Raw genomic sequence first — 19,673 nt, 5'->3', positions numbered from 1 at the left:
GGGCTATTTATAATAAGCCCAAATTAACCTTTTAGTGTGTTTGCAACTTATCTTTATGAATATACTATAAATGTCACTTAGGATATGGTGGGGGCTAGAGCGATGGCTCACTGGTTAAGAGCACTGCCTGTTCTTGCAGAAGATCAGGATTTGATTCTCAGCACCCACATGGTGGCTAACAACTATCCATAACTCCTGTTCCAGGGGATCTGACACCCTCTTTTGACCTCTTCAGGCTTTGCACAACACAGGTGTACTTACACACATACAGGCAATACACTCATACACATAAAAATAATAACTTTAAAAATTAAGAAAAAGAAATGTGAATGCAGTTCCATTTAAAAAGGTAGAAGGTTGAACAAAACCAGAGTGCCATCTAGTTGCTTGTGTGCTTTCCCAGCTAACGACACTGTGTTCTTTTCAGTGGTGAATGAGGCGCTGCTTCATTCATTACCAAAGGCACTCAGTGCTCTGCTCTGTGGATCTGCTCTTAGGCAACTTCATCAGCTCCTTATATGCAAACATTTAGGTTACTACTACGTTTTCTGCCATTGAAATACTGTATGAAAATACTTTATAGTGTAGATTCCTAGTTGGGCCATTATTGGATCTAAGATTCAAACACAATTTTGATGGATAAGGCCAGGTTCCTCTAAAATTAGAAGTTTTCAGTCCCTACTGAGTGAGAATTTGCTCCTCAAATCTTTGCAAATCTAGAAGTTTGGTTCACATGTTTAAAAAGTTTTGCCAGCCTGGTACAGTTAATCATTCTTTTTTTTTTTTTAATAAAAATTTTTCTTTAATGAGCTGCAGCAAGCATCTTCCATTTGTCCATCCTGCTTCTTTTTCTTTGAACTGTTTGTTCTTGTCCTTTAGTTAGTTTTATGTTGGGTTGTTGATTCTTGTTAGAGCTCAGTTAGCGTTTATCTATTAAGTGTTATAACTATTTGGAAAATTCGCCCTTTACAGTATGACTTTTTGTTGAGCCTCAGTCCTTTGCAATTGTCTTTGGACATTTCTGCATCATGAGGGAGCATGATAGGGGAAGTCACCCTCAGTGGAGTTTGCCCATCTTCTGGGCAGTGCAGCAAAGGTGTTAAGGCTTTTGATACCTCATTACCATCGTTACTTTGTTTTGGGTAGCATAGCCATAGAAGTCAGTAACAAGTAGAGAATTGATTTTACTTCAGGACCAAATGCCAGGGGAATGCGGACCCCAGCACAAAGGACCAGTGCCGTGCTTCTGTGTTCTGGCTGCTGTCTGAGGTTTTTAGGATCTGTTGTATTTCTGTTTAGATCCGATTTCTAGGGAAGCACCACCAGCCATTCTCATTGATTTTGCTGAGGTTCTAGAAGGAGACATACTCCTTTATTCCCAGTAGGAAAATTAATAACTAGATTAATATGTTTCTGCTGTCACACTTGTTCTCTTGAGCAGGGCTAAATGAACAGAACAGAGAGAAGTGTGACATGTCTTTTCCAGCCAGTGAGCAGCTAGCAATCATTTTGGGAGTCAAGACTCTCCTTCACCACCATGGCTGCTTCTGTAGCAGCACCTTACTTATTCCCTTTGCAATACAAATCACAATGTACAGCTAAAAAATTTTTTTTGGGGGGGTGGATGAGGAACTTGCAGCTTGTATACCTCCTTACAGTGTCAGTAAGCCCAGTGACTGGGGGTCTTGGGTTATGTTTGTTAATGCTCTGTTGTGTTTTTATCCCTTGAGGCAGTGTGGGTACATACTGAGCACTTGGGTTTTGCTAAGTGAGGGCATTCTGTGTGGGCGCTTCTTCCTTGGGCCCCTTTCTGACCAGTGACCTGGGGACGAGGGCCCTAGAGGAACTTAACAGAGACAGAAAATAGCATAAGGATAATCTGCCCAGTGTGTCCTAGTCAAAGCCATGTGACTTCTTCATGCCTCCCTTTTATAGTTGTCTTGCTAGAACTAAGGGTTATGTGTCACATGTGGAAGGTTCTGCTCCCCAATTTCAGGCTGAAAGGAGAGACTCAGACATTTTTGAACAGACACGATGCTTGACTCCACTCTGGGAAGGACTGTACCTGCTGCTAAGACAGGGCTGATTGGGGATGGAGGAGGACAGAGAATGACTGACCAGGTTCTGTGTACTCTGCTTCTTCTTTAGGGGAGGAGTGAGGGGGAGACTTCCTGATCCCTGGCATGAACTGTTTTTTTTTTTTTTTTTTACTAGAGACTCAGAGATTAGCTTGACCTGAAGATGTGGGTGTTTGGGTTGCCTGGTAGAGCAGCCTGGAAGCTCAGAAGTGCTGCTTTGTAGCCATGGGCCTGGGGATGTGGTTGACATCCTCAGATGAAAATGTAGAATTCTAAGTTTCTTAATCTCTAAAAAGTAACAGATGCTAATTTTAAACCACCTAGGACATAGAATTATAATAAAGGAAATTAAATTAGTTTTAATTGCCTTTCAGAGAGAATTACTATTAATTTATACATATCCTTACTGTTTTACTTTTTTTTTTTTTTTTTTTTTTTTTTTTTTTTGTCTTTTTTTGAGATAGAGTGTCCCTGTACCCCCAGCTGTCCTGGAACTTGCTATGTAGACCAGGCTGGCCTCGAACTCACTAAGATCCGCCTGCCTCTGCCTCCCAAGTGCTGGGATTAAAGGCATGTGCCACCATGCCTGGCTGTTTTACATATGTTTACACATAAGTGTATGTATTTAGATTTTGTTATATATAGATATAAATGAATGTACATACAGTCCTGGAATGTAGCCCCGGCTGACTTCAAACTTGCTAAGTAGCTTGGACTCCTGATCCTCCTGCCTCTACCTCCCAAGTACTAGGTGCCCAGTTTGCTGTCATGTATTTTCTGATATATTTTAATTATTTAAAGATTAGGATTTGGGCAGGAAAGATGGCTCAGTGGTTAAGTACATTTGCTCTTCTCCCAGAGGACCCAGGTTCAATTCCCAGCACCCACATGGTAGCTAACAACAGCCAGTAAATCCAGTTCCAGGGAATCTGACACCCTCTTCTGGCCTTGGTGGGCATTGCATGGTATGGGTGCATTTATATACATGCAGGCAATATTCTTATACACAGAAAATAAAAATAATGAATAAAATATTAAAAAGAAGCAGGCTCCTGATTGTTAGCTGTCTCAAGTGAAGGTCAGTAACTATTGGGATATGACGTACATGCATATAGCTGCATCTGTGACTGTTGGCTTTAGAATTCTATGTTTGCACTCTCAGCCTGTGTTTCTGGCTGTTAATATAATGGGCAGTCTTAGGCAGATGTTGCTCTTTCTACCTTGCATGGAATGATGGGAAGGAGTCTTCACATTCCAAGCCTGCCACAACTGCCTTAAAGTAATTCCTGTAGAGGAATTACTCCATAATGAATTACCTCATTTATAAGATAGGATGTTTCTCCCAGAGTGCACATGAGACATGTGAGAGGACTCATTGGAAGTGCTTAGCCATTTTACTTGGAGGCTCCCCTTTCTCCCAGTCTGTGCCTGCTGCCCATTTGAGGTTTATGCTCAGGAAGTTGCTGAGACTTTCCCACAGTGGTGATCTTTCCAAGTTTCGTTTTACTCTGCAAAGCATCTAGGGCAGCCATTCTCTATGGGGTACAAAAGAAGCACCTTATGGTCCAGAATAAAGAGAGAATGACTGGGTCTGGAGAGATGGCTCAGGGGTTAAGAGCACTGGTTGCTCTTGTAGACCTGGGTTTGATTCCCAGCACTCACATGGCAGCTAACAACTGTCCTAACTCTAGTTCCAGGGGATCAGATGCTCTCTTCTGACCTCTGCAGGCATTGCATGACATGGGTGCACTTACATACATGCAAGCAAAACACGCATACACATAAAATAAAAATAATAAATAATATTTTTAAAACTAAAGAGGGAATGACTGTAGCCTGAAGGAGTGGTGAGGGTGAAATACCCCTTTCCCTATAGGAAAAGTTAGAAAATACATTTTCTACTGAGTGTATGCACATAGTACTTTTCTCTGACCCCTCTCCCCTTCAGCTGCCTCCTGGGAATGCAGAGGTCTTCTTTAACAGTACACACTGCACATGACAACACATGGTGTCCAAATCGGACTTTTGGATCATGTTTGGCACCAAATCAGAATCAGTGTATAGAGGGAGAACTCAGGGAAAAGCTTTGCATTGCCAAAACATTTCCCTTCCAGTATCCTGGTCGTTGCCCCCCCACCCCTTCTGCCCAACTGCCTGATGTCTAGAGCTATGAAACCCCAAAGTGAAGTGGATGTGATTGGGATCCCAGCTGCCCACCTCAGGGGAACTAATAGGCAGAAATGGAGGCAGAATAATAATAGCAAAACACTAATGCACTGCTTACTGTGTGCCAAGTACCGTTCTTGGTAATTTATGTAATGTTCACATGCTAGACTTGCTTAATATAGCAACCCTGGTAGGAATGTTACTAGCTTGCTTAACAGATAAGGAAATGGAGACACAAAGGGGTTAGGACCCCTCACAGAGCTGGTGAAGATCCCTGCTTCCTGTCCTCAGCCTGTTGAGAGCTCAGGCCACCTCTCCTGCCTTTCTTTACTTAGTCCTGTACTTCAGATTAGCACTTTCTTGATTTCTCTCTCTCTAGGGTTTCTGTAACTTACATTTGTCTATAAATGTCTTTGGCAGTTCGTGACTCTGCCCTATGTTAGCCAGCTTGCCTGACCAAAATGAAGGTCTTGCTTTCATGTCCTCAACTAATTTTTATATCCAGTGAAGGAGTTCTGGTAAACATGCGACTAGGATGTATAGGGAGATCCTAGGGATCGCAAATGAAACAAAGTAAAATGGAACACCACTCAGTATATCTAATTTTTAAAATTGTTATTTATGCCTTATTTCTCCAACCTAACCAAGTGTCTAAAGGATAAAAACTAATTTCATTTAAATTATTCGTCTTCCTGAGAAATTCTTTTTTTTATTATTTTTTAAATAAATAATTTATTGAGAATTTCACTCATGCATATAAGGTGCTTTGATCAAATCCATGCCCACTCCCTCCTCTCCTGGGAAATTCTTAATATGTTTCTTTAAGAATTAAAAATACTCTTAATTCATTTCCAGTTTATTTCATCTGGAAAAGAGAGGCTTGCATGCAGCTCCCTTCCCTCTCGGTTACTTTAGGAGATGGATCTCTGTGAGACAGAGTTTAAATAGTGAAGTAGCAGAGTAGCAGGGGGACACTCAGAAATACCCCTTTCCCTATAGGAAAAAGTTAGAAAATACATTTTCTCTTGAGTGAAGGAAGTGAGGGGAGGGAGGGATTAAAAGGCATCAAATTATATTTTACCCTTTAGAAACTTGGGTTGTGGAGATAAGGCATAAATGTGAAAAGAGTTAATAATAATAAAAAATGTACTCAGGGTGGATGTAGTAGCTCATGCCTTTAATCCCAGTGCTCCAGAGGCAGGTCTGGTCTACACAGTTCCAGGCCATCAGGGGCTACAGAGAGCCCCTGTCTCAAAAAACAAAAACAAAAAACAACCCCAACCCCCCCCCAAAACCTATGTAAGGTTCTTTGGTATTTTTTGTTTTGAGATAAAGTTTCTCTATGTCCTAGACTAGCCTGGAATTGGGGATCCTCCTGACTCAGCCTCTCTACTACTGGGATTACAGGTATGTGCCACCACATTTAGCACTCTATATATTTTCTGAAGCGTCTTACAGGATGTTTCCTGAATGAGATTTGTTTTGACAGAAGAGGTAAGCTCTTTGAGCAGGGTAGATTGGCTTCTTGACACAGAAGTGTTCAGAATGTTTGGGATTCCCAGCACTGGTTCATTGTACTCCACCAAGTCACCCCCTTGTAGCAGGTGAAGAATTTGTGATTGTGGAAGTATGGTATGAACCAGCTTTCTGATGGCAAGTAAGCAACTCATTCTTACCTGAGGAAGGCAGAAAGAGCAGGACTTGCATTGAGTGCTCTGAGTTCAGGGACTCACACACACAGACTTGAGCCTTGGTACTGTTAGAGCAGGGAGCTGATGCATGGACAGAAACCTAACCTATGATCTGAGTCCAGCTTCAGGTCAGTGTGTCCTCCCAGTCCCCAGCTGTGGCTTCCCTGGTTTGCAGTGATGAGTTCCTTTGTGATAACCAACATTCAGAGGCTTTTTTCGTTAGATGCTCACGTGGCTCTGTGAGGAGCTTGGCTAGTCAGATCTCACTGCCTCTCCTTATTCACAGAACAGGCTCAGAAAGATAGTGACCTCTCCAAGGCTGTGTACCAGAATGGGCAAGTTCCAGACCACGGCCCACGCTTTTCCTGGTTGTAATCCTGCAACTACTTGGTGCCTCTGTTCTAGTAAATTTAAGAACTCTTTCTGATTTTTTTTTCTACACTTTTAAATCTGTGATTTTTCTTTCTTGGGCCTCTGCGCCCATGTCATTGTAGGGACAACAGTTTCACAATCCTGGCTGATTATTCTGAAAACCTGTGCTCCTGATCTCTTTTGGATTTTGCATACTTAGAGCTGTCTTCAGTATTTTGCCTATTTGGGCACTGTGACCTGTACAGTGGGTGAATTTCTCTTGACACCAAAGGATCTAGCAGTGTATCTGGCTCTGGAAAACAGGATGCTGGTTGCCCAGCTGGCTATCTCTTTGCACCCCTCATCCCCTGCAACATGCAGGCAGAGTTTGAGTGTGCTTTTTCTCCCATGGTATTCTTTTTACTTTCATTCTACACTGTGATGGAGACTGGAAGCAAATTGAATTGTACCTATTTTCTGTGTCTGCCCTCTTATACCTCTCCTCCCTTCACTACTAACCTCAACTTTCAGATTGTGAGTCTTTTATTTGGTCTTGAAATTCAACACAGTGTTTGGCTTATAGTAGAAGTTCAGTTGTTAGACTGAATTACATACACATGAAATTTGCCAGTACCTCTTCTCTTAGCATAGGAAAGAAAACACAATAAGCTGCCCTGCCATCTGTGCAGGACTTAATGTAGTGCCTTCATAATACCACAAGATGGCAGTGTGACCTAATGGGGACCTTCGTTCCTGACCTAATGGCTCCAGTACACTTGCGCGAGATTGCTATTTAGTTGTTGATTCTTTGTGGACTCCTGACTGGGGGAATTGCTTCTTTGAAGTCATTCTGAGACGTTTCAGCCTGTAGCCTTTTCTTAAAAGCTTGGTGATAAGGTGGAAAGACTTGTAGTTTGGAGTCTGTTAGGCTGTCTTCCCAGAAACAACCTTGGGCAGACTACTTCTTTAAGTTTGTTTTCCTAACTTGTAAAATGGTAATTGTTGTACTGTTAGAAAAGGTCCAGCACAGCATGGGCCATAGCATAAAAGCATGCTAGTTTCATTGTTGGAAATTCCTGTGCTTGACTTTGGCGGTACCTTAGCTGATATTCACCAAGCCTTACACACACTCCACTCAGTCCTCCCTGCTGCGTCATCTGCTTACCCAGCTCTACTTCATCTTAGTCAGCCAGTACCCAATCCTCATGGAGGCCCATGCCTGGATACCTTCCCACGGCCTGTCTATATGCTTTCTGATTTGCCAGATTCGCTGACAGCCCAGCCCTCAAAATGGCCAAAGCAGCTGGATTGTATGATCTTACTTCTCATACAAATCTGTGAGAAGAAGTCTGTGAGGGTCTATGTCTTAACGACATTGGCATCTGTACCATACCCTTAATAAATATGGCAGTCTAATAAAAATGATAGCCATTACTACTAAGCACGTCAGTGTTTTGCAGAAATATTTTATTTGACCCTCAGCATATCTGTGAAAAAAAGCTGATACTCCATTTTTTAAAGCAGAAGTGTGTAGGATCCAAACAAAGGAACTCTACTGAAAGAGTTTAAGCAGTCAGGAAATAATAACAATAATTAATACTAATAATTGCAATTTTTTGGAGACAGGGTCTCATATAACCCAGGCTTGCCTCAGACCCAGTATGTAGCCAAGGCTGGTATTGAACTCCAGTACTCCTTCCTCAGTCTCCTAAGTGCCGAGATTACAGGTATGGATCTCTATATCTGGCAGGAAATTATTGTTTTACCAAAAGGAAAGCAGGAGGGATACTTGGTGATGTCACAAGGATCCAGGTAGCTGCTATCTCTCACTTGCTTTCCCTAGTGTCCTCTTAGGCCAGCTTCCTACCATGGTGACAGCAGGCTCCCAGGTGCCAGATACAGGAGAGACAATGTAGGTTCCTGTGTTCTTTTATGGCAACCTCTCAGTAGATTGCCTGCAGAGTTCTGGGCCATTTGGGTTGAGGCTTCCTCCTAAGGAATGAAACCAATGAGCTGACTTAGACTAATCAGAATTCATCCTTTAAGGCTGGTGAGGGCCCAGCTTTACTTCATACTCCTGGACACATGACCCAGGGAAAAAGAGGGAATATGAATGAGGCTCACTGAATTGTGAAGTACGCTTAAGCCTACAAATTGGGTAAGCACAGGATTGAGACCAACACCCGGCTGACTCCAGAGACCATCTGCTTGTTGGCTGAGTGAAGTGAATCATAGGTAGAGAGTATTTGCTATGGATCTGCTGTGTGGGTTTTTCTATTCCTGTTGGTTCTGGAACCTCTCCTTTCTTAGCCCCCTTTCCATTTTTTTTCTGGTTCTTTTTAGTCTGTCCTCATACCCCTGTACTATCCTCCAATACGTGGCTGCTGCCTGGCTTCATGCTTTTAGCTGGTGGAAGGCCTTATTGACTATTGGAATGAGGCCTTGCTGTTCAGGCTCTGGAGGGATCATGTTGAGGTTTTGTGTGGTGCAGAGTCCTCTCAGGATCCCAGGGTCAGAAGGACCAGGGAAGTTGCCATGGAGGTGTCCTGAGACCATGGGACAGGACATTTGTGCTATCAATGGGAAAGCTGGCACATGGCACAGGAAGTATAAGCCATCCCCTGAAGACTTGTATAACTCAGCAAGTGCTGGTCTTGCAGATGCTCCAGGACTGCCCCAAGGCACGCAGGGAGGTGGAGCTGCACTGGAGGGCCTCCCAGTGTCCACACATTGTGCACATCGTGGATGTCTATGAGAACCTGTATGCGGGGAGGAAGTGCTTGCTGATTGTCATGGAGTGGTAAGCAGCCTGCTGGTGTTCTACCCAGCCTGTCCTCATGCCATGCTCAGGCGCCTCTGCCTCTGGGGATAGCCCACTGTGGATCTTGAAGCTTAGGATGTCAGTACTTTCTTTTGTCTTTCTTTTGTCTTTCAATGTCTTTTGGGGCAGTAAAGGGGTGGGGGCTGTTAATTTCCTGTCTTTTTACTGTGGCTCTTTTTCAGTCTTGATGGTGGAGAGCTCTTTAGCCGAATCCAAGACCGAGGAGACCAAGCATTCACAGAAAGAGGTAGAGAGGGTCTGTTGTGGGATAGGCTTGGGTGGACAGGGCAGAAGCCAACTGTGGGACTTCTGTAAGGCTTGCTCACAGGAGAGCCTGAGGCTGCTGCCTCCTTAGACTTACTGCCAGGGATGTCTGCCTCAGCTGATGGTCAGCTCTTGGCTTCTTAACTTCCCTGGTAAGTGGTGGGTATGAGACTCAGTTTGCATGGGGAGTAGTGTTGGTTGGTGTATGAAGCTTTCAGACCTACATCTCATGATTTTCTTCTCTGCAGAAGCATCAGAAATCATGAAGAGCATTGGGGAGGCCATCCAGTATTTACATTCGATCAATATTGCTCATCGAGATGTTAAGGTACCAGCTGTTTGTACCCCATGATCTGTGAGAATGGGACAGTGGTGATCCAAGGAGGGCTGTCAGAGTCTCCCTGTACCCTAATTTCCTGGTTCCTCAGGCAGGAAGGATCTGTGAGCCATTCTATGGTCTATGGATGGGGTCCAACTCTTTCCATCTGTGTTTAAACCACAAACTCAGTAGTGAAGCCTTCTCTGGCCACACTCAGCCCTATGGTTCTCCTCACCAGTACCTCACTGTCCCACTGAACTTTCTGACCTAGTAGTGTTCCCCACAGTTCGATATGTTAGCCTCTGGTTTCTAGACCCTCTACAAGCTTGGTGAAACAGACTAGTCACACATAGCTGTTATCCTCATGGTGTACAGTGCAGAAGGACTGGAAAATGACTGGTTGGGCAGATGAAATAAAAGCTTGATATCATGCCCCTCTACCCCCCACCACCGTGCTTCTCATAGCATCTCAGCAGGGTTGTTACTTACTCATCTGTCTTTCTACAGCCCGAGAACCTTTTATACACTTCCAAAAGGCCCAATGCCATTCTGAAACTCACAGATTTTGGTTTTGCCAAGGAAACCACCAGCCACAACTCTTTGACCACTCCTTGTTATACACCGTATTATGTAGGTGAGTCCATAGGAGGCCCAAGGACTGAGTCTTTACTCAGGATGTATCTCAACCCCTTGTTTTGATGGTCTCAGGGGACTATAGATCTAGGGAGTGGGTCCTTACCACCCTGTCTGGTACTGGTTCTGACAGGACTCAATCATAAGTGGGCTTATGTCAGAATTTGGTGTGTCTGTGTGTTCTTCCTGAGAAGGGCCATAGTTTCCATCACATTCTCGGTGGAGTCTGGGACCCACATTTGGCTCAAATCGTAGAATAAACTCACAAAGCATGTGTGTGAAGTTAATTGGACAGTATGTATCTGAAAGCTTTTAGCAGTTCAGTTATGTTTTGTCCTAAGAGTCTAGCTGTAGGGTTCCTTCTGGGGAAGGGTGTTATGTTCAACCCTCTAGCTGTCCCATTGTGATGTGCTGAAGGGTTGGGAAATGGGGTAGGTCACAAGTTCTAAGAGCCAGGACAACCCACAGTGATCTTTGGTTTGCAGCTCCTGAAGTGCTGGGCCCAGAGAAGTATGACAAGTCCTGTGACATGTGGTCCTTAGGTGTCATCATGTACATTCTGTAAGTGTGCTGGGGAGTGGGCTAGGGGGTCTGAGCTTCAGCAGGTAGTGAGCTGGGAAAGCTTGTACGTCTTCAAGGATAGGAGGAAGAGGCAGATGTTAGCATTCCTTCTTTGTGTGGATTCCCTGGGAATCCCCTGTATCCCCGCTTCTCTCAGTGTTTAGTGGGTCTGGTTGCTAAGTGGCTATAGAAACTAGCTAATAGGCTAGAATGTGTGTTAACTTCCTTGGCATGTTAGGTTCCTGGGCCCTGTTCTTACTTTGTGTGCTGTGCCTATATTAAATTAACAGTACCCTATTTCTTTCTGACCATTACAAGAAGAACCTGTTTCTCACCCTATTCTGGTGCAGGGTTTCTAAATAACACCTGCTTTGCCCTTCTCTTCCTGTAGACTGTGTGGGTATCCCCCCTTCTATTCCAATCATGGTCTTGCCATCTCTCCGGGCATGAAGACTCGTATTCGAATGGGCCAGTATGAATTTCCTAATCCAGAGTGGTCAGAAGTATCAGAGGAAGGTAGGAATTCAACCTTTGGGGAGAAGGGGAAAAGAGGGGGGAGGATGGGGGAGGGGAAAGGGAAGGGGGGGAGGGGGAGGGAGAGAGGGAAGGGGAGAAAGGGAGAGAGGGGGAGAGAGAGGGAGGAAGGAGAGAGAAAAAGGGAGAATGAGAGAGGGAGAGAGGAGAGGGAGAGAGAGGAGAGAGAGGGAGAGTGAGGAGAGAGAGCAAAAGAGAGGAGAGAGGGAAAGAGAGGAGAGAGGGAGAGAGAGGAGAGAGGGAGAGAGGAGAGGAGAGAGAGGGAGGGAGGAGAGAGAGAGAGAGAGAGAGAGAGAGAGAGAGAGAGAGAACATGCACATGTAGGTATAGGTATCACCCATGAGTAGTGGAACTGGGGGCTTGCACCTATGCCCTCATCTGCTGAGTGTGTCTTGCTTGTATCAAGTGCCTGAGGCAGGTTCAGAGTTTTGGAGCTGTGTAGGGCTTGTCTGGTGGTGTAGCATGATGGTCCTTGGAGGCACTACTCCTTCAACAGCATGCCTCCATGTAGCCTTCTTTTGAACCTGATTACCCCACAAAATCCAGAAAGGAGCAGGGCAAGGAATAACTCCTGAGCTGTCCCTGTCTTCTGACCTGTCTCTGTCTCCTGCCCCACCTCACAGTGAAGATGCTTATCCGGAACTTGCTGAAAACAGAACCCACTCAGAGAATGACCATCACAGAATTCATGAACCATCCCTGGATCATGGTAAGCTTGGTGGGCTGGGGACACCTGGGTTCAAGGGGATTGTCTTTAAGAGTGGGGTCTTCCTAGGACTTTATTGCCTCAGACTTTCACTTGATCCCATTTCTCTCTCCTCAGCAATCTACAAAGGTCCCTCAGACTCCACTGCACACCAGCCGGGTCCTGAAGGAGGACAAGGAGCGGTGGGAGGATGTCAAGGTAAGGGACACTACTGGGTAAGAGGGTTCAGGGAGGCAGCTTAGAGAAGTGTCCAGCATGAGTATTGGCCCTGACTAGGGACAGTTTGGGTCTGTGTTCTTCACACCAGTATCTCTATAACAACTAAATGGTGACTGTGAACCATTTCCTTTACCAGATTGTAGTAGAGGTTCTGTGTTCTTTCCCAAGTTCTGCCATGCCTGTTTCCTATAACCCTTCTGGGCAACCTTTTAGCATTTCCTCATTTTTTCAGATGAGGGCACTGAAGCCCCAAGACAGGGAGGACCTGTTACAGGTCACATAGAGCTTTGATGGCTGGCCCAGGAATCTTTCACCTTTGTGGGCTTGTCAGAGGGTTTCTGGGAGAGTAACTACACAGTGGCCACTTTGTGCTGACCCAGTGCTGGGGCGGGATACTCCAGTGTGGTAGCAGCGTAGACTCAACTGGCCTATCGCCCTTCTCTCCCTGTGCCCACTGTGCCATCTTTCTGCCCTGCCTGTGCCTCTCATTGCTTATGTCTCTCTTCTGCCCTTTCTCTGCTGTGTAATACCCACACCATCCCCCAGGAGGAGATGACCAGTGCCTTGGCCACGATGCGGGTTGACTATGAACAGATCAAGATAAAGAAGATCGAAGATGCGTCCAACCCTTTGCTTCTGAAGAGGCGGAAGAAAGCTCGGGCTGTGGAGGCTGCAGCCCTTGCCCACTGAGCTGCTGCACCTCCCACTCCATTGGAGGACAAGCAATAATTGTACATGAATATATTTTTTAAATGAAGAGACACAAACTGCCCACTTCTGCCTTCTGTTCTCCATGGCTACATGGAGCCCAGAAAATCCTTCTACGGTTGAATTCTGCCTTTGACTCTGGCCTGTCCAGAGAGGGAGGGCAGGAAGCTGTGCAGAGGAGAGGGCAAGGTGCTCTTGAACCTGTACTCCTTTGCAATTTTATCCATAATTTGACTTAGAATTTTTATGGAATCTCTTTTATTATCCTTTTCCCCACTCCTCATCCTTTTCCTCAGGCCCCTTCCCATCTGGATAGTGCAAAGGTTGGGGTTTATCCAAGGGTCTTGTGGAAGTTGTTTCAGGGAGTGTTCCTGTGTTGTACCATCTCTCTTTCCTGGCCTTCTTACTGGCTTTTGCATCTGGGAGCTCCAGGCTCCAGGGAGGCAAGACAGGGTTAGTAGTAGGTGCCACCCACCTCCTGCTGGAGCCCTCAGACATAGTCATTGTACACAACAGATAGGAGTATGAGTGTGTCCCTGTGCACATGCCCAGATCCATACCTGTGCTGGGCATTGGAGGGGCTAAGGAAGGCAGGGCTGCAGGGAGTCTTGCTCCAAAACCTCTTCCCTGCCAGAATTGAGCCTGCCTAAATGCATAGGTAGCTTGTCTAGATCCAGAGCCAAGTGGTCATGGCCTCTGTGTTAACTGGGCAGGGGAGACAGAGAGGGGTGAGTGGGCACATCTATCAGGAAGACTAGGCTCCCTCAGGACTCCTTCTTCAATGTAGTGGGGGTCCTAGGTCCCCTGAGGCACTGATCCACTAGGTAGCCTGTGCTTGCCCTTCTTGCTGTTATTAACCCACTCTCGTTGAGTTCTCTGAAATTTTTAGCCATTTCTCATTGGACTGTTTCTCTGCTCACATGGGTGAGCCTGGGAAGGTTATACTGCAAAGCTTTTGTGTTTCATGCATCTCCCCTGGGTTCTGGGGCATCAGCCTACCTCCCTTTGTGGGCAAGGGCAGGACTACTTGTGTGGTCCTCCTTCACATTTCCACTGTGTGGCCTGGTGGGTTGGGACAGTCTTCACACCAAAGATGTCCTGACTCTGTCTCCTGCCCATTAGCCACCTTGCCCTCCAACAGCTTAGCCTGGGTGGGGGCTCCCTGGGATTGAGGAGGAGCAGGTGGGGAAGAGTCTTGTGCCATGGTCCCCCCATGCCCTTCCTGTGGGGGAGGAGTGACTCCCTCAGGGGTTGGTGATGGAGAGCACCTGGGTGTCTCTGGGCCTGGGGACAAAGCCCCAGGTGTCTGCAGCTCTTCCCTCATCTGTGATGGTGTGTTCGTCCAGCACTCATAGACTATTGTAAACTGTTGTTTTGTATGAGAAAAATTGTCTTTACTAAACTGATTTAATAGTTGAAAGTTTTTCATTCTCTTTCTTCTGGGGGGCTTAGGCCCTTGATCACTTAAAAGTCTCTGATCTTCATACCCATGGAGAGAGGGTTTTTGTGATGGGTGATAGAGTCCTATGCCCAAAGAGGGGAGAGAAAGGCCTCCTGGACCAGCAAATGGGAGTAGATCCTCATATTTGAGGGCCTGTGGCACATATCTAGTGTTGAAACAATGAGCCCTGACCTCCTTTGGAACCAGGGAAAGTGGGTAAGGGAGGATCCGGGGAGCCCTACCTGTTGGCCAAATACCGAATCAGGAGCCAAGTACCTTTCAGCTCATGATTATTCTGGGTAGCAACTCTCAGATGCTGGTACCCTTGGTCTGGAGGAATCTTTGAAATGGGGCCTGAGAGGAAGGGGTGGTATTAATTTGGTTCTAAGTCTGGGCTCCTCAGAATAGGTTGGTGTAGTACCTGAGAATTCCAGGAGAGGGTAGTAGGGGTCAGGCAGAAACAAAAATGACTTACCTTGAGTTAGAATAAACTTCAGTGACCCCAGCCTGTTCAAAGACCATGTGATGAACTGAGTATCCTTAGTAGAGCCTAGAGTAGAAGCTGGTTTGCTGACCCCACTGCTGCTGTTCCCAGTCACATGGAAAAATAGCAGGTTTGAGGAAAGGCAGAGCAGCATGGTTGGTTAACCCTGCATTATGAGTTTATCAATCCAGAATGGGAAGCACAGTCACACAGTCACACAGCTGTTGGTTTTGGCTAGAACTTGGGCCCCAGGATCTCTGGAGTGTTCCGTCCTCTACCAACTTTCTTCCTGGAGGACACACTTGCCTACTTCCTTGGCCATCAAAGAGATCGTGTCTCCACCACTCAACCTATGATGCAACTCCCATCACTCTAGAACCGTGTTCAGAATCATCCAACGGGTGCTTTTTCTTAGAATTCCAGTTTCCTTGGAATTGTACTTTTAAGGGTGTTAGAGTGATAAGGACCAAAGGGGAAGAAGGAAGGAATGCTGGAAGGGAGAGAGTTGTTGGAACCTTGCCACCTGACTGAGTTAGAGGCTCTATGAGGTTCCTGTTACTGCTGTGATCAACTTAGTGGTATAAAATACAGTTGTCACCAGTCAGTTTTGTGGGTGAGAAGCCTGGTGGAGCCTCACTGTGCTACAGACAGGGGCTCTGCAGGGCTACATTTTGTTTTGGAAGCTCAATTTCCTTTTTCAGACTCTAGAGATCTTAGCGTCCCTTGGCTTTTGATCCCCTTCTGTCTTTGAAGCCAGCCACCTTGCATCTCTCTGACCCTTGTCACCTATCTGACCCAGCGAGAAGGATTCTCCCAAAGACCAATGTGATAAAATTGGAACTACTCAGATAGCCCAGGGTAGTATCCCCATTGCTCATTGTTAACCTTGCTGCCATCTGCAAAGTTCTTTTTGCTATGGGAGATGACATATCCACTGGACCAGGAAGTAAGAGTGTGGATGTTTTGGGGGGCCCCTATTTTGCCACAGAGACCTATCTGTCTTGCAGCTTTTTCATGGTACCAATATTGATTGACCTTGTTTTTTGCTTCCTTCTGTGGATTAGAACAACTCTCAAGGAAGCCACAAAGAGTCTAGTCTGATTGGCTTCCCTCTTCCTCCATGGCCTTTGAGATTCCTATCTCTAACTTTTTTATAAAAGATGTATATTAAAAAAATGTGTGTATATGTGTATATGTGTGTATCTGTGAATGCATGCCAATGTCTGCTGGTGCCCACAGCGACCAGAAGAGGGTGTCAGGTTCCTCGAAGCTGGAGGTATAGGTGGTTGTGAGCCACTTGATTTGGGTGCTGTGAACTTAACTTGGGTCCTTCTGAAAGAGAAGGAAATGCTCTTAAGCACTGAGCTACCTCTCCAGCCCCCTGTCTCTCACTTAACTAGCGCCTGCATAACTCCCAGGTAGAATGACAAGAGAAAATTGTCCCTGAAGGCAAATGTTAGTTTTCATGGGTGTGAGGTTGGAGATGGTATGCTTCTCAAAGATACTAAGGGGAATTCATGACATTCTTGGGCCTTCTGCAAAGTACTCCTTCCTATTGAGTGAAGTGCTGGGTTTCTCCTGATCATAAGGCCTCTGAAGTAGCAAGCAGGTCTTCTTTATCTGTGAAAAGGTTCAGCCGTAGAGATAAACTCTTGTTCAAGATCACATTGCTGATTGGGTGACTGCAGGTTGGGTTTCCTGCTTCAAGGGTTAAAGTTCCTTCAAAATGTTCAGAAAGTCCTCTCCATTTAGGGAACACCGGCAGACTGGAGTCTGTCCACTGAGGTAATGCTAGGCTCTGGCTGTTGTGAGTAATTCATGAGATCACAGATTTAAATGCTTTCTGAAGTGCCAGGCCAGGGAGATTTTTGTTAACTAGAGGAGCCCCACCCCCAAGGGGCTGCCCTGCTGAGTAGGTCAGTGGTCTAGATTGGGCCTATGTCCTGCTCTTCCTGTACCTGCTGAGGGCTGGGGCCACATCTGCCATGGGGTAAGGAGACAGTTGACTTGGTAAACGGTTAATATGGGGTTTTCCTTTGACTGGGTTGGAGACCGAAAGGGCTGTGAATGACAAGTGAGCAGATGGGTGGGTCAGAGTGGGGAAGTGTAGGTGGAACCTGAGCAAGGTGTGAAAATTCAGTTATTCAAGGAAGGAGACTAGGGAAAGTGGTCAAGGCACAGGTACAACCATGAATGTAAACAAAACTCACTATGCCTGGTAGGTGGTGTTAGGAGTTGAATGGAGACACCGTTGAATAATACAGCCCCTTCCTGGCTCTGACTCAGGAAGCCTGCATTAAGGTGCCTAGTTGTCCTAGTGAGTCTGAGTTTGGGAACAGATGCTGTATAGAAAGGGGAGCAGGCTTCAACTTTAGGGTTATATTGATGATTTCATCTTCCTTCCATCGCCCTGCAATAAGTCAGGCCAGTGTGGAGAGGTTTCCCAGTATCTCACAGCATTCAGTATCCAGGGACTCTAGTACTCTGTGCTAAGGGAGAAAGGAAGTACAAAGCTAGACTCTGCCCTGAGGGAACTGTTCAGAGTCAGTGTCACAGCAAGAGACCTTATACTGCCTTTTCCTTCTCTCACATGCCTGGACACTTAGAAACGGCTACAGCCAGTGAGGGCTGTGCCATCGACTTCTAGATGCCCCCCACCCCCACCCCCAGCTTTTTCGAGCGCTAGGAGTCTTGAGACAGGTGAAACAAATAAGTGGAAGAAAGCTGACATTGGCGTCTGTCCTGGGTTTGGATAAAGCCTTTATATCCTCACTGTGGTTTAGGGTTGCCCTCATCCAGTAATGCCAGTATCAAGTGAGACAATGGGAGGTGGGGAGCAGTTTGTGAGTGTGCAAGTTAGTGTCATTTCCTTTGCTCCAGGCCCTGTTGCATGCTGGTCAGTGTAGGTGAAGAACACTACCTTTCGGTTCCACTTCTCCACAAACCTGCACTTTGTTAGGCTAGTGTTCAGGGCTGTGGAGAAATACAGATGAACTGGTTGGCAGTAGGTTCAGCTCTTGTAGCACTGGGCTCTGAGGAGTGGATGGATGTCACCAAGGCAGAAGACTGGAGAACCATGCTGTCTTTAGAGAAGCAGCTGCAGGTCAGAGCCCCAGGAGAGCATCCCAGTTGCCCTTGGGGCTGGCACTTGTAGGACCCTCTAATGGTAGGAATGTGGGAACAGTATGGTGTGGTGCTCTCACAGGCCTCTAGTCTGGCTTCTGCTGAGCCAGGCTCTTTTTTCCTTGAGGGCAAGCTCACCCTTCCAGTCCTTTCTGAACCACTGTTGGTTGGCCTTTTAGTTTGATCTTTTGCCCCTGTGGACTCCGCCCACAGAAAACTGGTTTGCTTCTTTCAGTGGGGTGCCCTCCTCATTTCTTTCCCACTCCAACCTGGATTCCCCTCATTCTCTAGTGTTTGCTTCCCTAAAACAAAATTTGGGAACATAAGTATGACAGGGATTTCCCCATTCATTTTTTTAGTTCATTAATTAAAAAAAAAAAGTCTTACAAAGTGATAACTTCAACTGAAATAATTTGTATTATGCATTTTGTGAATCACGGTGGAAAAAGATTGCTTTACATGAAGTCGGGACCTTTTTAGAAGAGTGGGGTGAGTGGACCCCAGGGGCTTTCTTGACTTTATTAAAAAGCAGTCTTCTGCACTGCATCCTCTGATCTCCGTACTTTACTTAGTAGATATGAAGCCTTGGGAGCCTTCCTGGGATAAAGGTAAGATTAATGTGCTTAAGTGTCTACCCTTTTCACACTAACATCTCAAACCTGGGTTTACCTTGGCATTTACGCCTACTCTGCAGAGAATTATTGCTATGAAGGTAAGTTAGGCTCAAAGCCTTTGACCTGGAAGTCTTTTGTCTATCAAGTTGTAGGATTTCAGGTGGAGTCTTGGGGGCAGTGGAACCTCTGCAATCATTTTTAGGGACCAGGATTGCTATGCAAATGCATTCATTTGCCTAACTTTCTTACTCTCAGGGACAGTAAAGTTTCTTACTCTCATCACACACTCCTGCCTGCTAGGATTTGCAAATGAAATACTGGAACTGACATTTTTCCTCTACCAGCCCCCTGAGGCCCCTTGTGGCCAGATACTAATTGATTGTGACCAAATACTAACTAGTCTCTGGCCTCACTTGATCCTAAGGGTGTCAGGTTCCAGGAGCTGTGGAGTATCCATAAAAGCTATGCAAGTGAGCACCTGTCTGGGACTCTGGCCACAGCCTAAGGCAGGCCACTCACTATTCTTGAGTCCATAGGAAATGTCATCTTGCTCCTTGCTCAGGCCTGGCAGCTGTGGGTCCCTGGTTCCTCGAACAGTTCAAATCCCTTGGGGTAAGCAGGCCTCAAGTTTCAGAGTAAGATGATTTTCTGAGCCTCACCTGCCGATTTGTAAACCTGTGGTTCTGTATTCACCAGTCAAAGGTTTACTTTTCAAAGAAACCATGACCTCCTCTAGGGTTGAGGCCTAGACCTTGGGTAGCCTGATTCTGCAGTTCAGGGAGCACTTGTATTTGCAGTAAGACATGGGTGGGTGGGTGGGTGGGAGCATCTGGGTTTCTGGCACTCAGCTTCTGCTTTTTCTGGTCATAAACAGGTCATAAACCTGTTCTAAAGAAACAGTCCTCATAGACAGGAACCCTACCTCTTATTCCACCTCCAGGAGGAACAGGGTAGACCAGT

At 45.9% G+C, this 19,673-nt stretch overlaps 1 protein-coding gene across 1 annotated transcript in view; it reads left to right on the top strand.

Moving 5' to 3' along the window:
- Positions 1-14,471, top strand: part of Mapkapk2 (MAPK activated protein kinase 2) — a 46,655-nt gene extending 32,184 nt beyond the window's left edge. Inside the window, exons 2-10 of the mRNA XM_008823285.3 lie at positions 8,947-9,086; positions 9,290-9,354; positions 9,620-9,699; positions 10,198-10,324; positions 10,809-10,884; positions 11,276-11,400; positions 12,042-12,127; positions 12,242-12,322; positions 12,890-14,471. Coding sequence (XP_008821507.1) covers positions 8,947-9,086; positions 9,290-9,354; positions 9,620-9,699; positions 10,198-10,324; positions 10,809-10,884; positions 11,276-11,400; positions 12,042-12,127; positions 12,242-12,322; positions 12,890-13,033 — 924 coding nt within the window. The 3' untranslated portion in view covers positions 13,034-14,471. The remainder of the gene's footprint in view (positions 1-8,946; positions 9,087-9,289; positions 9,355-9,619; positions 9,700-10,197; positions 10,325-10,808; positions 10,885-11,275; positions 11,401-12,041; positions 12,128-12,241; positions 12,323-12,889) is intronic.
- The last annotated feature ends 5,202 nt before the right edge of the window (positions 14,472-19,673 follow it).

Source organism: Nannospalax galili, unplaced genomic scaffold (genome assembly GCF_000622305.1).
Source record: "Nannospalax galili isolate Female #2095 unplaced genomic scaffold, S.galili_v1.0 scaffold309, whole genome shotgun sequence".
Classification (NCBI taxonomy): Eukaryota; Metazoa; Chordata; class Mammalia; order Rodentia; family Spalacidae; genus Nannospalax; species Nannospalax galili.
Note: the sequence above shows the minus strand (reverse complement) of the source record. Positions and strands in the feature narration are given on the sequence as shown.